Source organism: Dermacentor silvarum, chromosome 7, assembly GCF_013339745.2.
Source record: "Dermacentor silvarum isolate Dsil-2018 chromosome 7, BIME_Dsil_1.4, whole genome shotgun sequence".
NCBI classification, from domain to species: Eukaryota; Metazoa; Arthropoda; class Arachnida; order Ixodida; family Ixodidae; genus Dermacentor; species Dermacentor silvarum.
Genome location: NC_051160.1, coordinates 1019242 through 1041354, shown reverse-complemented (window position 1 = coordinate 1041354; position 22113 = coordinate 1019242). Strand labels below are relative to the sequence as shown.

Sequence of the window (22113 nt, the reverse complement as noted above, 5' to 3'; positions counted from 1 at the left end):
AAAAAACCAGAGTGACACTGTCCCTCGTTGCAATAGATTGTGCAGAAGCATCTGTAACTGGTCGTGTATTGTAATTACACCGAGATTATACTCACAACAGTGAGTACAAATAAAAAGTAGGAGTTCTGAAAAAATATACATTAGAAATGCGAACATAGAATGGAATATACAAATGCGAATATACAACTCGCTTTTTGCTAAAGGGCAAAACAGAGTCGCTGGAACAAAGTTCACTGCTTGTATACACAAAACCTCGCAACAAGATATTTAAATATACTGTTACGGATGATCCATGTTTATTCACAGGTGAAGACTAGGATGGATGAGAGGTCGCCACAATGTCGCCACCGAAATGTAGCCGGGGCTGCTGCTGAGTTCTTCGTTCTCCTCCTCTTCTATCTCCTCTTTACCGCGTTACAATCCCCCTTTCGCAGACGAAGCCCACTGGGAGAGTCACTGTTCTTCGGCGGGGTAGTAGCGCTTAATAAGGCGTGCAACATGAGCAAGCTGGGTTTTCTTGGAACGCCTATCTGCAGACAAAACCCGTGAAACCACGTAAGTAAGGTCGCTCAGGCGATCTAAAATAACAAAAGGGCCCACATAATGTGACAAGAACTTGATGCACAAGCCACGCTTGCGTTGTGGGGTCCATAGCAGCACTAGGTCACCTTTTTCAAAATAAATCGCTCGATGGGATCTATCGTGCCGATCCTTCAAGCAGTTTTGCGATGCCAATGTGCAGACGCGGGCTATTCGGCGGGCTTCCTCGGTGAGGCAAAGTGTCTTGGCGACGGAATCCTCAGCGTCCAGAGAAAATGGCAAAATCGTGTCAAGCAAGCTCCGCGGCGATCGAGCATAAAGCAGATAGAAAGGGCTGTAATTCGTTGTCTCATGCTTCGCAGTGTTGTAGGTGTATGTTATGATTGACACATCATCCCAGTTCTTGTGGTTAGAGGACACATACATGGATAGCATGTTCGTCAAAGTTCGATTCGTGCGTTCAACAAGACCGTCGGTTTGCGGACAGTACGGCGTCGAGTGACGAAATTGTGTTCCACATAGCCGAAGCAGCTCTTCAACAACGTCGGCCACGAATTGACGACCGCGATCACTTATGATCACGCGAGGTGCGCCATGGCGTAGGACGACATAATGCAAAAAGAAAGCAGCGACGCAAACAGCAATAGATGACGGCCCTGCTGCGGTCTCTGTGTAGCGTGCAAGGTGGTCTACACAAACGATGATCCATCGATTGTTATTCGATGACCGTGGGAATGGGCCCAGGAGGTCCACGCCAACTTGCTCAAAAGGTGCGTGAGGGAGAATCAACGGCTACAGAAGACCTGGTGGGGCGGTTGAAGGTCGTTTCCGCCGTTGGCATTGGTCACAACTAGCCACATATTGCTTTGTTGTTTGACGCATGTGAGGCCAGTAAAATCGCTCTTGTACACGCTGTAGCGTACGGGCGAATCCAAGATGACCTGATGTTGGATCATCATGCATAGCATGTAGCAAAGCACTACGGAGACTCTCCGGGACTACAAGAAGAAAGCGGGCGCCACTTGCAGAGTGGTTGGTTTTATATAACAAGCTGTCACGTATGGAAAAACCACCACTGGCTTTCGGATTCAGGGCCATCACAAAAAGAGGTTCCAGATTGACGTCGGTGTGTTGATCCTCCTGGAAGATGGTCGCGTCCAGAAATTCAGGTGCAATAGCGGCCAGACAGTCATCGAAAGTGTCTTCTTCGGAATTTGCCGTTGGCAGTGGTAAGCGGGAAAGACAGTTGGCGTCAGCATGCCGGCGGCCGCTTCTGTATTTCACGACAAAGTCGTACTCTTGTAGTCGCAAGGCCCACCGTGCTAGACGACCAGACGGATCCCGAAGGCTGACCAGCCAGCATAATGAATGGTGATCAGTGACTATGCTGAATGGGCGACCACAGATGTAACAGCGAAACTTCTGAACAGCAAAAACAGCTGCAAGGCATTCCTGCTCAGTGACTGTGTAGTTTTGCTCAGCATTGCTTAAGCAACTACTGGCATAGGCAACAACGTGTTCGGCGTCGTTCCGCCATTGAACAAGTACCGCTCCAATGCCTATTCCGCTGGCGTCAGTATGAACTTCGGTAGGGGAACACGGATCAAAATGACGCAGGATGGCGTCTGACGTAAGTAAGAATTGAAGTTGACGGAACGATGACTCACATTCTGGTGTCCAGTCAAACGATACATCCTTTTGCAACGGACGCGTCAACGGGTGCACAACGTCGGCGAATTTTGGGACAAATCGACGGAAATAAGAACAGAGTCCCAAGAAACTGCACAGTTCCCGCGCTGACTGCGGAGGCTGGAAGGCATTGACCACTTCGATCTTGCGGGGGTCAGGTCTGACTCCATCTTTGTCGACTAGATGACTGAGAACCAATGTCTGTCGCTCCCCAAACCTACACTTTCCAGAGTTATGAATCAAATCTGCTTTCTCCATGCATTTCAGAACCAGGCTAAGGTGCTCGTTATGCTCCTCAAAAGTGCGGCCGAAAATAACAACATCATCCAGGTAGCAAAGACATATTTCCCACTTTAGACTGCGGAGAATTGTGTCCATGAATCTCTCGAACGTTGTGGGCGCATTGCAGAGCCCGAACGGCATAACGTTAAATTCGAATAAACCGTCCGGCGTAACAAAGGCGGTCTTTGTCGACGGGATCCACAGGTGTCTGCCAATAGCCTGAACGCAGATCAAGGGACGAAAAGTAGGAGGCAGAATGTAGGCAGTCTAACTCAAGCATAACTGCGAGTCGGCCTAGTTGGAACAGATTCATTTTCTTAAGTTTTTGTGCGCAAACAAACAGGGACGAAGAAAAGGAGACACAAGGACGAGCGCTTTCTAACAACCGGCAGTCTATTACATCGTCAATTCGCGGGAGTGGGTACACATCCTTCTTGGTAATTGCATGTAGTCGCCTATAATCAACACAAAATCTCCACAAGCCATCTTTTTTTCTTTACCAGAATAACAGGTGCCACCGACGGGCTTGGTGATTCTTGAATCACATTTTTCCTCAGCATCTCTTGTACCTGGTCTGCAATAATCTTGCACTCTGATGAAGACACTCGGTAGGGCTTTTGCCGAAGAGGATGTGCCGATCCTGTGTCAATGCGATGACAAGCACGCGAGGATGGCATAGTTGTACGGTGCTCATCTTGAGAGAAGTCGAACATGGAAGCATACTGGGCTAGCAGTTGTACTAAGGTGTCCCGTTCACGTGAAGAGAAAGACTTGCTGACCATGCGTAGAATTTTCTGCTCGTAAGAGCAAGTGGCTCATTTTTCAGTGGAATCCTCGTCCCTGACGACCATCGATGAACAGCACGTGACGTCGTCGAAGACAGCAATCTTCATGTGTTCGGGAACACGCACAGGGACAGCAGAACAATTTAACATCCACAAAAACGTGCTATCATTGTTCACAGATACAATACTATTGGGTACCAGTAGGTTCTTTTTCCAAAAAGAGTCGCCAAAGGGTTGTACCACGGCGTCAAATGAAGCGTCTGTACAAGATGCGATGATGGATACTGGTGCTAAAGACCACGGAGGCAGCGTCACTCCCCCAGCAACGGCAAACGTTTTTTGTCCAGCGGGTTGTTGATTCATGAGGTCTGATAATGACGGATCCTGACAAGCATCGACCCCAGGTTTTCCGCTATTTATCGAAAGCTCGCTGGCACCACAATTGACTGAAGCCCCACGGGTTTGCAGAAAGTCTATCCCTAATATAACGTCGTGTGTGCAGCGTTCCAAAATCACAAACTCGGTTAAATAACAATTGTCTGCCAATAACACATTCACAGCACAAACACCAAGGGGACGCAATATTTCACCGCTTACTTCGCGGAATTTAGCACGCGTGTCGAGGGAAAACATCACTTTGTGTCGAAGCCGGTTCTTGAAAGAAAGGCTCATAACAGATCTCATAGCCCTGGTGTCCACCAATGCCATTGTACATAAACAAATCAATTGTCACTTCCACTTTGTTTCTCAGCATTGTAACCGGTGGAGCTATCAGTGTTGTGTCGAGCCTGGCGACCTCACCTCCAGTGGCTGCGCAGTCTAGTTTCCCGAAGGCGGTGGTGAGAATGAACGTTGCCTCGGTGAAGGAGAGCGACGTTGACGTGAAGAAGGTGGAGTGAGATCGCGGTCTGAAACGGGCGAGTCGCTGCGGTGATTCCGTCGAGGACTGTTGATGGGAAAGGTCGTCGATGAAGTAAAGGAGCGTGGAGGCCAGGAATTGTCGACGTTAGGACGTTCAGTGCCATAGGACGTTGGCTGTGACTCGTACCACCTCGGTGCCCAACGACGATGACGACAGAATCGAGAGATGTGTCCTGTGACACCGCAGGTATAACACACGGGAGGCTCGCGGCTAACGTTCGGGTTGGATGGGTATGTCCGTGGCTCCGAGTAGGCCGTTGCTGAACAACGGGCATATCGCTCAGCACGCCCGTTGCCGGTTTTCTGGTGGTAGTTCTGTTGCGTTCTCATTGGCCTTCTCGAGCGGTACTCCTCGACAGTCGTTGCAGCGATGGAAAGGGGAGCTGGTGGAGGATTGTACAGATGTTGACTATCACGGACCTCATTGTTCAATTCCGTGCAACGACGTAGTTCCTTTCTAACAATCTGTCTAATCGTCGTCGCGAGATCGACTGATGGGATGTCGTCTTCAATGCTTGCAACAGTTGCAATGTTTGCTAGCCGGCCAAACTTTGGGATTATGCGGCGCAGTTTGAGAGCCTCAAAGGTACGGCAATGACGTATTACGTCGGTGACTGAGCCAAGATTCTCTTTACCAATGAGGAAGTTGTAAACGTCCTCCGCGATTCCCTTCAACAAATGGCCAACTTTGTCCTCCTCTGACATACGAGGATTGGCCGTCCTGCACAGAGCACGTTTTCGATGTAGGTCGTGCATGTCTCGGAACTTGAGCTCTTTGAACGAGCGTTTGCTCGGCCTGCTTCTTCTTTGCGATTGAATCACCGAAACGCTCCTTGATTTCGGACATGAAACGATCCCACGTTGTCAGAGTTTCCTCATGATTATTGAACCACACGAGCGCCGCGTCCATCAGAAAGAAGACTACGTTGGAGAGTCGCGTTACGCTGTCCCAACGATAGCGCTTGCTCACCCGTTCGTAGTGGTTAAGCCATTCTTCGACGTCCTCGCTGGGCTTCCCTCCGAATGTGCGAGGCTCTACCAGATGTTGGCGCTGCCACGGACTAGCCATCGTTTGGGTCGAAGATGCTGCTGCTTCCGTGCGAGTGTTGGCTTCGGTGTGGGACATCTGAGACACCGGAAGTAATGCGGGCAATCCAGCGATTCGGTGGCTTCGACGCAGATCAGGAGGTTGGAGAACAGTGTTGTCTGTGTTGCGTGGTGGTCGGGGGTACCCAGCACTTTCCACCAAAAACTGTTATGAATGATCGATGTTTATTCACAGGTGAAGACTAGGATGGACGAGAGGTCGCCACGATGTCGCCACCGAAATGTAGCCGTGGCTGCTGCCGAGTTCTTCGTTCTCCTCTTCTATTTCCCCTTTGCCACGTTACAATACGTATAAGTCTGCAATAAATCTACGTATGTAAGCAAACGTCACTGTATATAATGCATCAAACAAGACAAATAAACATGTTGCGCAGTCACAGATAGTAACTTTGCGCACAGAAAGACAGATGCTCCAGGCAAGAACAAAACTATGATCGCAGAAATCGTGATATCTACTCGGGCTGATGCGGCGGTCGCGACAGCGCCATATGGGTAGACCAGTAGAGGAATAATGCAGACATCAGTACAAAAATGTGTAATTTAACTGCCTGCACAGCGCCAACAATTATTCTGCACCCAAAATTAAAAGAGGGTATTGCTTCGTTTCAAAAAAGAAATAAAAGCAGGTAGCTAAAAAGGAAAGAAAAGGACAAACGAAAGCCACAGATGATGCGGCAAGTTGAACTATACAATATCCGAGTGTGTTTTTGGCAAACGCTGTGTGGGCCGGTATTTCAATGAGCAAGGTCGGTCAAAATTGGTTATTGATGTCCTCGTAATTTTCGTATTCGCATGATAATTTTGATCATGATGCTAACTGCTAGAATAAACGGCGAAAATTTCTGCGGTTTTAAAAGCTAATGAACAGTCATACGTTTTCATAATTACGAGCTTATGGACCTGAAGGAACAGAGCTTTTTGCTTGCATTGATTTTTGCTGCTTTGCTATCTAAAGGACAAACTTCTCTCGGCGGGGAAGTTGAGCGAAGCGGTCAATGACTTCGGACACGTTGATGCCGACGTCTCTGTGGGTGTATAGAAGCGCCAGCCTAACCATGCATTCCACAGACATTGTAGAGTGCAAGTAGTTTTTTAGTAAACTCTTGTTAAAAAATATTCTCTCTGCGCTGGCAGTGGTCACTGGAAGGGCGACTAGAATCTGTGGCAGTTTGTACACATTTACATAGAACCTGCAGTCGCAACGAAAGATGGGCATCTATTCCAGTGCTAAAACCTAAAACACTCGTTGGCATACTTGTTCAGGTACCTTGCACAAACAGTAGGCTGTTCGATTATAGCGATGTCCGTCGTTTCGTCAGGAAGTATGGAGAAGCAGCCTGCTTTTGCATCTAGGCTTTCTTTGATAATTTCACCACTAATTTCCATAATTTTGTTTTGTGCATTTGGGCTTAAATACGAGGCATTACTGGGGAAACTTTCCAAATGGTTCTTCAGATATGGATCGCCACAATCAGCTCGCATGCGAAGAAGCGCTCTGAAAATACCTGTATTTGCAGTGGGGGCTATGCTTAAATTCATAGGGGTACTGTCCCTGTGGCCACTAAGAGCCAGACCTTGTCGCCCGAAAAAAAAAAAAAAAAAAATCCTCAATAATACGTTGTTTACTTTCTTCTGTTTCCTCATATTTTACTTTGCCTGCCATGGTCCAGCTGGTCGATCACATTGGGCACGCTTCCTGAAAATATTTGGAGAAAATTATCAGCTGCTAGCTGATAGTCACGGCGATATTTAGTATTTTCGTGTGTGTGGAAGATTGCGAGCACGTGCTTCCATTTCTGGAACGGCTTGGACACGAGGGCTCGAGTGTGCGCATGTTGGCCTAAGTTTATAAGAACATTAACCCTATAAAGTTCTAGAATTGAAAATCTTTTAAAGCACACCTTTGAAAATGTCAGTGCACCTTTCGCGTCAAAAGTTTGAGAACTTTATACCCATAAAGTTTCGTAATTGAAATCCATGCGCTCAGTAGATTCCGCAGTCGCGGTGAGATGCTGCAACGCGCCCGCTCGCTATCGAAAAGCCCTTGAAAGTTTGTGCTCGGATGGGCCTTCTTGCGTTACGCGACTCCAGGTGCAAGGGTGTTGCCACGAAATCCAGCCCGAGTTCGCAATGTTTGTGCCAAAATGTCTTTTCGAGCGTGAAAAAGACATTGTAGACAAAATCCAGAATGATTCTCGGCGTCAGTGGTAGTTTTGGTCGGCAGTGCGTGGCAGCACGAAAACATTTCGGGGGGGGGGGGGGGGGGGGGGCGGAGCCCCATCAGTCCCCCGCCCGCCTACGCCCCTGGGGCAACAATATTATTTAGAGTAACTTGGGCTGCTGTGCTCGGCCAAGTAGTTCTGGCGGCCATGCTTAAAACAATCAAATCGAAATCTATTGGCCACAGGGTCCAAAACTAACAGGGCCACGGTGTAGATTCCGTGAAATGATTCGCCACCTTGGCCAAAGCGATCAAAGTGCTAAGTGCGTTGCATTTGACAGCGCTCTTGGTTTCTTGGTACAGACACTGAATTAGCGTAGCTTCCATGTGCAATGGTTTTTGCAGTTGCCTAAGCATGGAAGAGAAAAGAACAAAAATAAGTCACATTTACCACTCACTTGTGTAAGTTTTGGCTTATTTTGCTGTTGTAAATGCTCTTCTCTTTGCGAGCTTAAAAGGCCTCTGAAACACTTTTTAAACATGGTAATAAAATGTTGCCAACCTATTAAAGAGGTTCCTGTGAACATGTGAGGCAAATATTACTGCAGCGCATGCAGCAGGGAATTGACAATCTTGTGTCAAAAGCCGTGAAAAATTGGTTGCTCTAGCTTCTGCAATGTCGTTGTGCAGAATCATCACAAGCAGCTGGTCCCACAACCACCATTGGTCCTACAATACATGTTAATTTACATGGCCAATTATGGATGCAGAAACCTTTTTTTTTTTTTTTTTGTGTATACATATGAACTGTGTGGTCATGCTGAAAGTAAAGGGAGGAAGTATGGCGATTCAGAGCTCAGCTTCTTCGAGTGAGAGCACTTTTACTACAGTGCATTACAGTCGAACCCACTTATAAAAATATTCAAGAGCCACGAAAATTCCACTGTTATAATCAATAATTGTGTTAACCGGGTTGCACGAAAAAAATCATAATAGGAGCTGGCAGAGCTGTTGTGAGAAAACTATAATGGTGGGGAGGTCAGTGCGCCGCCTCCCCACCACCATCTGGCTGCTGATTGTGCTGACTCATTAAACTGTTTAACTCTGCTTCCTGCGCACTCCGATTGCATGTAACAAGCCGTGGCTGCCGGCGTTCAAGAATGGCACTGCTATAACTGCAAAGCAGGGTCACGGGTGGCAAGTGACATGCGAGCTCCGCCAACCTATCGCTTTGGTGACCTCAAAAGGGGCCTTTTAAGAAATGCAATTTTGCCACGGCAGCCTCTCAGCTTGAGCGATTCAGAAGAAATGCTGGGGTGAGATCGCCACAAGCATCTTGCCACATACTTCTCACTGGCTTGCACGAGAAAACCCCATGTCTGTCAGCTGTGCTTGCTTTACGCGAAGCTTGCCAACATCCTTCTCTCGTGAAGGTTCCTCGCGAGAACGAAGCCCCGGAGGGACTGGATCATCTGCAGGGCCTTCTGCGAGGACGTCAGCCTGCCCTACCGCGTCATCATTGCCACGCATAGCCGTCACTGTTGCCGTCGCTATCCGATGCAAGCATGTTCGCGACGATCGTCTCATCGATTAGAAGCACTTTGTTTCCAATTCTTTTCATGGGCAACGCCGCCCACTGCCGATGATCAGGAGGTGAATTAGTCATCTTCCGTTTTCGCGGCGAGTCAAACGAGGCTGAGAAACCGCGTGGCCCGGAACGACTTCAATGCAACCAACAAAGATGAGCACGAGTGACAATATGTCAGCAGAACTGCACAGAATGAGGGGCCAACGAGCAATCACAGAACACCTACAATACGGAGTAATCTGGTAGCATTGCCTAGCGCTATCAGCGCAGTTCGCAGGGTCCATTTGTGTTTCGGAGGGTGGCACGTCTTAGAGCTCTGGGCGCAGCTCATTCGTGTACGAAGAGGTGCAAGGGCGATGCGAGAGAAGTGCGCGAGGCTGGCGATGTGGAGAAGGCTGGAAAACAGTGTGCAGTGGTGTGCAGCGACTCGAATTTCATTTTTTCTTTCGAAGGATTTCGCATTCCGTTCCTATTCGGCACGGACACCCAGGAGCCAGACTTCGTCATAACTGACAATGCGCATGGGGGCACTATAGCCAGTGGGTTATTTCACCATATAAAACAGACAAAAGTTGACGGTGCAGCAGGTTCTCCTTGTTATAATCAATATATTGTTAAAACCGGTATTGTTATAAGTGGGTTCGACTGTGCTTTGAAACACGTACATAAAAGCCAGAACACGCAGTGAAACCTTTGTTTCAGAGTAAAAAACTAGTTCTAATAAACTACCTCTCTGACATACTTTTTGCCATGTTTTGTTTTATGTAGTCAACAGAATCACTTGATTGGACTGCAAAAGATTTAGAGTGAGGGTGTTTAGCTAGGCTTCCTTGCATTTTTCATGTGCGTGTGCAAAAATATGGGCTGATCCTGGTGATAGTACAGCAAGGATCCAAGCGCCAATGGCACATACCCCTGTGGACTCCGGGTGGTGGGTTCCGGGACCTGTAACGTGCCCTTGAACTAGCCTTGTCACACCCAGGACCCAAAGAGGTCTTAGGAACAAGGATAACAACAGATACTATGATCGGATCTTAGCCCAAAAAGCCAACCCGCATCGGCCATGTCTACGTTCGCACTGCCCTCTCTTTGTCGGCGTTCTAACTGCTTGCGTGCCTAGTTTTCTGCCGCTCTCCCGGGGTGGTGGCACCGTCGTGCATGTACATAAGACAAGGTGCCGTTCTCCATTTTTAATTTTGCTTCCCTTCTCTCGACGAAACAGGGAGGCCGCGTGTAGTGCGCACTCCCGGCGACGACTGCATTCTCGTCTCTGTTCCTGCCGTCGCTCTTCGTAGTCGTGTTCCTCCTCGGGAGTCCGGACTATACGCGGTCTCCCCATTCTGTGTCGCCTCTGTGTCGTGTGCTAAACAGCTTCGCGGTCATCCACCTTCACAGAGTGGAATGGCTCACGATTTCTTGTATATTTTTTACAGCATAAGCACTGGTGTAAAAAAGTCGGAATTGACAATTGCAAATACATTCGTTGCCTTTTTTGTTAAATGCATTAGCATTAGGAGTGTCGCAAAGTGTGTGTGTGGGTCTGAAGACGATCACGTGATAGAGGTGTGTGCGTGTATAGTGCAACTGACGGCAGTCTGCTCCTGAGCACTGTCAGTTAAACTTCACTCCTCAAAGAGGCAGGACGTGTGTCAAGTGAACAACACTTCGCAATGTGGTGAACGCAGTTTAAATAGTGGATCCGGGACCTCAAAGAGGTGCAGTGTAATGCTAGCGTATTTCTCTCGCATCTACTGCTAAATCACCAATGAATTTTTTTTTTCTGTATCGTTGGACATCAACGTCTCGAGTATACTACATTACAGTACAACACCACATTAAACCACCATCCAGTGTTCCTAAGAATCCGCATCCTACAGCACATGCTTATGTTAGCTCACCTTTCTGACACAACTGCTACCACATACTCATTTTATTTACTCTAACTTCCGAATGATGCAGTAATGAGACATTGTCTTCTGGCTGCAATTTCACATGCAAGGCTATGGCTACATTATGGCAACATAGGACAGAACATTTTATAACATAGATCTCTACAACTCTCTAAAACAGCACATAATCATATCAGAGAGCACAGAAGCTTTTACAGCACAAGCAAACAAAGCTTCGGTCATGTCAGACAGCTATGAAACTAACACTAAAGACAAACTATCAGAAGAGCACATGTTTGCAAATAGACACAATCAGCTTTCATGGTTGAGAATAAAGCTTTAATGACAGTCTGGCATGAATAAGTTTCCTGGTTTGCCTGTATCAATGAAAAACGAAAGCATGTGAAGTTATGCAAGACAGAGTTGAGAGACAGACAAAGAATACATTTGTGGGAATGTATATGGTAACTGAAGACACAATAGCAATGGCCACTCGACATGCTTCGAGTGGCCATTGCCTCGTTGCACTTTCTACGACGCTCAATTGTAAGGCCGTGGCACAAAAACCTACAGAGAAAGCAAAGCATATCTTTTTCCCCCTTTGCAGTTTTTCAAACATAACAGTTGGTGTAATGTGCAGGTAAGTTGCGCTTTAGAGACATCCCACACAGGGAAAAGGTGTTAGCACAACCAGAAACCATTACGGGACGGGAGTGCGCATTAAATGCACAAACCGACAAATTCACCTATTGAGTAAAGCATGGAAAAAAGTTTTAACACAAGTGATACCATTTTCTCAACATCGACACTTGTGGAAATCTGTGCATGCAAAACAAAAAGTTGTGGTGTGGAGGCAGACTTATTGCTCCTTTCTATAATCTCTCTCTGTACAGCAAAGCTTACCCACAAGAAAAACAGGAATATCTGACTAATGTAAGTACAAGACCTAGCTCTCAATCAGGCTTGTTTACTGTTGTCCAGGTACTTAATTCAGTACACAGTTCCGAAGCGGTTCTATCGTACAACTATGCCTGAATCAAAGCAGAACACAGGGTGATACAAGAGCTTCTGCGAAGCAAGAAAGCAGCTTTATATGTAATTTGTCGGTGCTACGAGCAAACGCCACGTTTCTGAAGAATAAAATTTGCTCAAACTGGCATTTGTTCTGTCATAGCAGCGAAAAAAATAGAGAGGAAAACTTCACGACATGTATGCAACATTACTACAAGCTCATAAACTTGAGCTTCTGGAGGGCAACAAAACAGAAAACAAACAACAAGCTCACATCTAGTGGCAAACGATGCAATTATCTAGACTGACACAGTGGACAAGCTACTTAAAAAAAGAAGAGGGACAGGTAATTGTACGCGTGTGTAGTGTAAAAAATATTTTTATCACAGATACACAACTTAAAAAAGGCAAAGCCTGCTGGCACTGTAGTTTGACCTTGAAGTATATAATACATATATACTGCATGTGTGAAACAAAAGAGGAGGATTAGAGGGACAAAAATGCACACCCAAATATTTGCAAGGAGACTTAAACCTACTGCAGCCTAAGCACGGTGGCTTCATTCTGTTAGTAAATTATTTCTACACGACTAGGTTTGTAACATTTAAGCAGCCACTTTGAGCCAAGCCCTCACTTGCCATTTGAATTTCATTGTCACACATACACTGTGAATGCACCTGCTTCTCTCAAAATATAAGAAACTACGAAAAAGAAGATAAAGAAACGATGCATTCAAGGTAAGAAAGGAATAAGAACTTTCAATGTACTGACAAGGCGGGACAATTTTGTGTGCATGACACGGCTCCAATCTTGTGGCACAGCAAAGGAAACAGCCACAAGCTTTTGGAAGGCATTGCAGCTGTGGTCTCTTGTAAACCTTCATAACTGGCTATGTGCTATGCCACTGCTAGAGGGCGCTACAGTCCTGCCATGACAATGTTGTAACGCTGTGGTACTGCGAAGTTATGCCATGTCATTGTGGGTACTATGAGTAAAAATAACTGAAAAAAAAAAAAGCTCATTTAAAAGCCAAGGTGATTTTTACTGACTGAAGAAGCACCCAGCAGCAGGCCTACGTGCAGCCAAGGAAATGCACAACACATGCACAAACATTTTAAAGTGGCTGCCACATGGGAGCTATGCCTCCATGCTACAAACCACCAGCTGCATGACAAAAATGTGCATCGCACTTTCTGATGTTCTCGCATTTATGACCTCAATGAGTGCCCACCAGTGCTCCCATAAAAAAAGATAAAGAAACTTACAGCTCACATAAATGGTAAATATTAACAAAACCTAAATAGAAAAGGAATGAAAATACAGGAGTTCTAATGAATTAGAAATTAATAAATAGTGAGGCCTACTAGGGCACCACAATATTTTACCCTTTTGGCTTAATGGGGTACTAGTTGAGAAACGTCAGTGTTTAATGCTGCTACTCTATTACTGCACTACTGAAGATATAAAAGGTGACCGAAAAAATAAAAATTATACCAGGGGGTCTTCCAATTATTAGAGCCCATTACGAGTACTGACTGGGTAGCTTCCTTCAAATTGTTACACCAAAAATGTCTTTACGGTGAGATTTAGGTTACCTAAACCAAATTACACCGTGTAAGTGCAGGAAGAAGGAGAGTATCAGTAGAATTTAAAAAGGAAACTTCGAGCAGCGATACTTACGAAACTGAACTTGTACTCTCATCTTGACTGATTAACAATCATGTCAAAGAAATATGGCAGCAGAAGCAGGTAGTTGTTTGTAAATGGTGAAATAGTCAGCAAGCCTGTGCCAATCTAAGTGAAAGGTAAGATACATTATGTAATATATAAGGTTGTGTTGAGTAAGAGCATATTTTGTAACATTGCGGCACCTGTGCTTTTCTTTTTTTAACGAATCTCTATTTCAAGAATGCTTCCTCGGCATAAAATACATGCTAGAATCTCATCACAGGGTCTCAAAAATTCCAAGCCTTATTCAAAATTGGCACAGCTCATGCAAACTGCAGGAGAAAATAGCCGGTGTACTAAGCATGAACAAAGACTGAAGAAAGCAGATAAAAACAAATATACGGAACTCCGAAAGCGTCTTCCACTTTGTTGTAGCGCAGCCCAACAAGCCCATATAACTACCCTCCGAAAGTGAGCATACACCAGTTTTTCTTTGTCAGTTTGAAGTGCTTTTCAAACCAGAATAAAAATTACATAATCTTGGCAATAGCGCTGCAGTTCGTGCACAAACCTTCCCTACTTCACTGTGGCCACGTCAAAGAAGAAAGCCTCTCCACTTAGCTTGCCACCTTTTACTTTTGATGCGTCTGTCAGCGTTGGTTCTTTTATTCGCGACACCCTTTTTCTCCCATGTCTCCATGTGTGGCCCGACAGGCAACGATGAGTGCTTTTCTGCAATGATGGGAGACTCAAAAACAGAAAAAAAGAAAGAATATCGGAGGTAGGGACGACAACTGTTTGGTAGCTGAGTGGTGGTCTCTCCAGTCTCTTTTTCTCAGGCACGTCGCGTTGGCTGTGCGGTAGCACTTCCTCCGGGCACCATCTGTGGTACGGGCGCAACGGGGGCCCCTCGCACCGCCTCTTCATACGTTGGCGGCGGCTCCTGAAAGAGGAAAGGATAGTTCGGGAAAACCTTTATAGACCAGAATTTGCAGTGCTTCTAAGCCACTGTTTGCTGGCAATTGCAGGAACTGGCAGACAGCGAAAGAACAACTGCGACAATGCCGAGTCTGTTCTTATCGCACGTATGTCGCCAGTGTTCATCAAATTCGCAGCCCAGCGTGGGCTGTGCCAACAGCTGGAGACTGTGGTCAAGATTAAGTGCACTTGGTCTGAGAAGGTGTGCAAGAGTAATATACTGTGGTGATGACCTAAGAATGCAGAGGCACTGATGACTAACTTAAACAGAATCTGTATATAGACGTATATATATATATATATATATATATATATATTACATACACTCATTTCCGTGATACCAAGGTAGAGGCAAACTTCTTTCAATGTCGCTACATCACAACAACTATCTATTAGAGGCATAGAGAGTTGTAAGGCTTGTGGGTGGAGCTTCTACTGCATTCTTAAGTTGTCATGGAGTATAGGCAATGTCCAAACTGTATGTTCAGAGCAACAATGATGTGTGGTGTTTTATGGCACAAGGGCCAGTCATGATCAAATAGTGCCAAGCAATGGTGTAATGCACTGAATGATACAATTAATGACAAAGGGTAACGTGGCTGACTATGACAATACATATAACGCAGCTGTATAGAGGCCTCTAACCAGTAGCAAGACATAAACGTATAACATAATGACAATGACTTGTGAGGTGTGCTATGAACCTAAAAGATATACCCTGAAGGAATGAAATACTAAAACGTATAAATGCCAGCAGCACTACTGCATCACCGAGGTCCTCAAGTGCAAGGGCCTGGAGGCACCATGCTCTACAAAACACTCTATCGCAGCCTTTGACGAGAGGCCGTGCTACAAAATTCTTGGGCCTATAATTTGTAAAGAATTAACATCCTGTAGAAAGTTAAAAACAGAGTTTCTATCGAAAGACGGGTCAGTACCGACGGACAGTTTCGGATGAAAGGGAATATGGTGTCTGTAGGCTAGAGGGAAGTGCTTTTTTCCTTTCAGCTTCCACTTCCCGACCATCCAGCAAGACGTGGAGGACGGTCAGTGTCTCGCCAAATTTCCAGCAGATTGGGGATTCGCTTGCAGTCAACAGATAAGAGTGTGTACCATACGTATGGCCTAAGGCGGCAGAAAATGACCTCAATTCGCCATATTTTTGTTAGTGATGGCAAATTAAGTGTGGTTCAATAAAGTTTAATCGAGGTTTCTGTGTCCCACATTCTTTGCCCATAGCTTCTAAGATTTGTGTGCAAAAATGGCTTTATGTCTGTGGCCGGGATACCTAAGAAAGAATTACCAGCTTTCGTTGCAATGGATGTGGCAATTTCATCTACAAGCATGTTACCTTCGATGCCTCTATGCCCAGGTACCTGGCATACTATGACGTGCTGATTAGACGTACAGTTGAACCCACTTATAACAATATTTAAGTGACACAAAAATTTCATTGTTATAACGGATAATTGTTATAACCGGGTTGCATGAAAAAAATCAACATACGGGGATGACAGAGCTGTTGTCAGAAAACTATAAAGACGGGGAGGTCTGTGTCCCCCCCCACCACCTTTCTTTATCCGGCTGCTGATAGTGTTGACTTGTTCAACTCTGCGTCCTGCACGCTCTGATCGCGTGTAACACGTCGCAGCTGTCAGCGTTCAAGAATGGCACTACTATAGTAAAACTTTGTTAATTCGTATTTCACGGGACCAAAAAACTCCAAATTAACCGAATGTTGAATTATCGAGGGTATCAAGAAAACAAACAAATGCTTTCTACGTCAACAAGCTTTTATTTATTGAATTAATCAGCAAAATCCTGTTTCTATTTTGAACAAAAGCAGTGCGGGAACTGCAATTCTCGTTAGCGCTCGCAGCGGTGGAGGCCTCGCGACTGCTTTCACAGCACGGCTGCGGTGCGCGTCTTCATCTGAGACACGCCTTTCACTACTATGCGCACATCCCCATTATTTTTTCGACAGTGTCGCCAGGTCGTCGCCCACTGCTATGTAGACGGTGCTCTTCATCCTCGACAGCTTTGCACCGAGTCAAAATGAAACTACCTTTTGCTGCAACTGCGGACAAAACCATTGTCGTTATTGACGCGATCATGGATGGCGATTACGCAGTTATGAAGGTACACGGCCGACGTGCATACTTTGTCAAAACAAAACTACTGTTTGCCGCAACCGCTGCGGACGAAATCGCGGCGGCTATCGACACGATCATGGATGGCGACTACACAGTCATGAAGGCACGCAGCCAACGCGGTGCTATGCCCGGCAGTAAACACAAGAATGAAGGCTTTAAAGGCACAAATTGGCATGAAGCGTTCCGGCGTTGCTGACATTCACTTACGATTTTCACTGATGACTATGACGATGCGAACTCCGTCGCGTTTCGGTGGACGCTAACGTCGCTCCACCAGCCCAGCGCTATCAGTGCGGTCCTTTCTTGTTTCGGAGGGTGGCGCGGCGTGGAGCTATGGGCACAGCCCATTTACAGTCCCCTGATAATATTAAAGTACCGCCGCTCTTTGAACTCTGCTGCCGCCGCGCGACCTCCTCGCCCCTCATGCGTCCTCTCCGCGGCAGCCGGTCTTGCCCCCATTTTCATGCACGCCGATTGGTCTCCCTGCCATTGCCCTTTGCTTTTTCGTTTGCGCCATTTTTCCCCTTAGCTCGGCTGGCTCAGCGTATAAAGAACGAAGCAGGCTGTTTCGTGCGCTGTCTGCTAGGACTATGCCGTGCTGCTGTGCATATAACTGCAGCAAGAAACGTGAAGATGGTTATGCAGTTTTTATGATACCGCAAGGAAAGCGCGACGGCTTGCGCAAGAAGCAGCGGCTGCACAACATTGGCCGAAAGAACTCTACTCTGACAAAGAACAGTGTTGTTTGCGAGGTAAGGCGCCTTTGTTATTGCTCGTATCAATGCATCCCCTAATGCTGCATTTTTAAAATTCTTCCGGCCTGCTCATTAGCGTTTCCGCTGCGGCAATTTCTGGGTTGCAAAAAAATGGGAGTTCTCCTCAGTATGCTGAATATTCTGCTGGGACTCCATCACTTTGCACATCGTCAACTGTTATTCAGTTGGAAATGCAGCACTATGGATTCTTCTTTCCACTGAACAACTATGCCCGAAGACACAGCCTCTCGATTGCACTTTTCGTGATTGTTAGGATCTGTTGTCTGTTTTACTGAAAATCTTAACAGCAGCTTGTAGAGGAGCTATTCTTTCCAGCTTGCTTCGATGTGTGTGTCGGTCACTAAAATAAAATGAATGCAGGGCCTGAAAAAAATTAATGGCAAGTATACCCGTGGTATTGGGGTTGATGAGCACTATCTAGTGAACATTTAAAGGCAAAAGCCTAGTTAGATCTGTTTCAAGGTCGCGTTGTGAGGTACAGAAAGTCATGTGACCTAAGCAAGATCAGAAGTGAACCAAAGCATGTCCAGCCGTGTATAATAGATTAATTATTAGCAAAGTTAATTACTGACTGATTAGTGATTAGATTAAGGTGAATTAGGGTGGATTAAGGTGGATGAAGGAGGATTAAGGTGGATTAAGATTGATTACGGTGTATTAAGGAGGAATAGCGGCTTGGGTCAAAAGAAAACGTGCTATCTCTTGCACCTGCAGTGTCGTTTTGATTGCAGCACAGCCGCCTTTATTGCGATAGCAACTACTGGACACTCAAAGCGGATTTCTGCCGTCGGCGTCGCCGTGAGGTTCTGTATGACGTCAACGGCGATGAAATCGTCGCCGCGCGCCGGACGCTGTATGTGCGAGTGAAAGGGCGCGAGGGATGCGCGCTTTCATGGGAAGCGAACGCACAGCGGAGAACAAATGTGCGTTCTGCGCAGTGCTCCCTGAAGGGCTGCAGAATTAAGCATCTCTTTCCTCCTTTACAATCACCATATATATAGAGCAAACGAGACTTCTTCCGTCGCACGAAAGGCCGTGGGAGGACAGGAGGGAGGGGAGGGAGGGAGGGGAGGCGACGTTTAGCTGCGGCACCAAATGCGCATTTATATAAAGACGTTGCGAGGCGAGAAGGTGGTAAAGACTTCCGACGCTGCTCGACGAGTTTCCCATTCTGATCTCGTCGAAAACCTCTGAGCCGCCCCCCGAGGCCCTGGCAACAGTCACCAACGCCGCACATGTTCGGTGCGAACGCGGGCAGAACAGCGATGGCGTCGACAAGTTTTGCGCGTTGCTGGTGCTGTTGCATGTCCAAGTTTATACAGCTGATAAAACTACTATCCTTACTCCGTATAGCTCTCTACTAAGTTGCTATCGCATTTGATGCTTTGCCTTTTGGGTGAAACTGCGACATTTTTTTTTGGAAAGGACAAGCTCTTAGCGCAAGAACCAATTGTCCGTCAACTTTCGGCCGCACTAAAACGGCTGTATCATGCATTAAATGGTGTAGGTTTGTGCCATGGCATAATGTTACCACTGTTGTGTTTTCTTGAGCATGTCTTTTTCTCAGCTGCCATCCATACTACATGGCATATTTCTACACTAGCATTGATTCTGATGCTGAATATTATATGATACTCTTCTCGGCTACGTGTATTTGTCAACCAACGTTATTGTGCATGCATGAAAATAAAACATCCTGCTGAACATTCTCTTTGATTTTCGTGTGATAGATTTTTTTCCGATGCCTAATTAAAATCACAACTTTACCTCTGCTACAACATAATGTAACGGTATTTCGGTGTGCACTATCAAAATATGTTACCAGATGCGTTTCTCTTGCCTAAAAATATAGAATGCCTTCTCTCATAGGTATACCAAGTATTTTTTAAAGCTTCATTGACACCGATGCCTAAAGAATAATCTGTAAATTCTTTTCCTCAGCTTCTATTATTGTGATTGATGAGTGGTTGCTGGCACTGCTTCATCGCACTGAAATTGCGCAACCGTCCTATTCAATCTAGAGACCACAGTGCAAAAGCTACTTTCACATTGAGATAAACACATGGACAGACGATGCACTCGCGACTAATTCATTATAAGAAGGCACACTGAATATAATACCTGCGGTGCACATGCATGCACAGGCAAGAAACAAATGCCAAACACAGAGGGATGTGCCACAAGCAATGCCAGATCAGAAGCACCAAGTAAAGCATCATATCATGCGGCAGAAAAAATGTCTGGAGTATAGAACTCGTCTCAAAGCTCCTTCTACATCAGTGTGCCTTATTCATACAGCTTTAAGAAGAAACCAACCTCCTCATAAACATTGCCTTCAGCATTCTCGATGCTGTTATCACCATTTTTCAAAATTTTCTACACCACTGGGGTGTGCAACCGGCCCAAAATCATGCGCCTACATCGAATGCTGCAGTCCATCCGCGGGAGCCAAGGCGGAAAAGCGTGCCATGAGGGCGCGCAGTCAGCGTGCGAGAATTGAGAAGGAAAGCGTGGCGGGGAGGAGTGTTGCTACTTTAAAATTATCAAGGGGCTTTAAGCCCATTCGTGTTCGGAGGGGTGGAAGGGCGATGGGAGAGAGGCACGCAAGGCTGGCGATGCGGAGAAGGCTGGAAAACCGTGGGCAGTGGTGTGCAGCAACTCGAATTTCTTTTTTTCTTTCGAAGGATTTCGCATTCCATTCCTATTTGGCACGGACACCGAGTAGCCAGCCTTCGTTATAACTGATAATGCCATGCATGGGGGCATTATACTAAGCCGGTTATTTCACCATAGAAAACATACAAAAGGTGACGTTGCAGCAGCTTTTCATTGTTATAACCAATATATTGTTAAAACCGGTATTGTTATAAGTGGGTTCAACGGTATATGCTGTGCACAGGACTGAATATAGCTCAGTGAGTACAGAAATTTTTGTTTCTTGAGTGACAGAGCTTTTATGACACTTAGAGAGTCTGTGAATATAACGGCCTTTTGCAGCTTCATTTTCTTGATTTATCAAGCAGACAGATGAGCAAACAGTATTGCATAAGCCTCCACAGCAGCGGTTCTCAAGCATGTTGGTCCCAGGGAACTCTGCTAAGCTCCTGTGATGAGTAGTGCGCGACACAATGCGGTGATATTTGTGGTGTGCGACAAGGTGCGGTGCATTTCAAACAAGAAGCAGACGACAAGGAGAGCGCGCGCCGCTCTACCGCACCGCGCCGAAAACGACGACGCCGAAGAGCGGCCAGCACGTGAACACGCGTCACAAGGAAACAACAAAAGAAAACCAATCGCAAAAGAACACGGAGCCTCGAGCAGCCAATGAGAAATCAACGAGAAAAAGGAGCCGCGCTGGCAGTAGGGGGAGGAGTTCCAGAAGCGGCACCAGGACAAGGTCGGCCACCGGATCGGGAGTTGAAGACGGCCGTCGGGTTCCGGACCCGAGCCACCAGGACTTCACCCGGCCAGGGCCTCCTGCCAACCCATTCCTGGGCGCCGCTACTCCATCCGTTCGAGAACTGCTGCCCGAGGCCGGCAAGCGTCTGCGCCCGTGGGCAGGACGAGAGCTGTCGGGCTACGGGCCCGAGCTCTACGACCAGCTGCCTGGCCAGGACGCCGCCGCCGTCAATCCCTGCTGCCAAGCCACCTGCCTTCCCGGGCATCGTCACTCTGCCCGATAATCAACTGCTGCTGCCCGAGGCCGGTGAGCGTCTGCGTCCGTGGGCAGAACGTGAGCTGACGGGCTACGAGCCCGAGTGCCACGATCGGCTGCCCGACCAGAACGCCACCACCGTCGGCCCGTGCTGCCGAGCCGCCTGTCTTCTCCCTCCGAGCCAGAGCTGCCACGCTCTGGTAGCCGGTTCGATACAGCGACCTTTGGTGAGACCAACAACGCTTCTCTTGTCGTCTCCGCTTCGCCGCGTCAAGACTGTAGTGCATACGCACACCCGCAGCCTGCCCGAACTTGCCTCATAACATTAGCCTTCCAGCTACGTGTTTCCATGTTATCTTTGTGTGTTTGTTTTTATGGGTTAATTTTCGTTTCTAGTTTCATTAAAAGTTTGTGTGTGTGTTTCCCGACAAACGGCTTTGTCCCCAATTGGGTCTTTGTCCTCGATTGTGTTCTGGGAGGCTTCGCCTCATAGAACCGTCAAATATTAGACAAAAGAACCTGCTCATCACAGCTCCATGACGTGCGGGTATACCCTTTCTTGATACCCTCATCGAGGGTACCAAGAAAGCAATAAACAAATGCTTACTACGTCAACACGCTTTTATTAGCAGAATGAATCAGCAAATCCCGTTTCTATTTGGTGCGAGAGCAGCCCGGAAGCTGCTATTCTCGTAATCTAGTGACTGATTAGCGCTCGCAGTGGCAAAGGCCTTGTGACTTCCTCTGTTGCGTATTCATCCGAGACGCGCTTTTCACCACTGCGTGCACATCCCTATTATTTTTTCCCCAGTGAGCTCGTCGCCAACAAATCACCCATGCATCATGATGCAGATGATGCTCTTCATTTTCGACAGCTTTGCAATGAGTCAAAGCGTAATTAGTGCTTGCC

The 22113-nt window shown here is 46.7% G+C and overlaps 1 protein-coding gene across 1 annotated transcript in view; it reads right to left on the bottom strand.

The window, feature by feature from the left end:
• Positions 1–11279: 11279 nt before the first annotated feature.
• Positions 11280–22113, bottom strand: part of LOC119457438 (uncharacterized) — a 114672-nt gene continuing 103838 nt past the window's right edge. Inside the window, exon 9 of the mRNA XM_037718991.2 lies at positions 11280–14584. Within this exon, the coding sequence (XP_037574919.1) occupies positions 14477–14584 (108 nt within the window). The 3' untranslated portion in view covers positions 11280–14476. The remainder of the gene's footprint in view (positions 14585–22113) is intronic.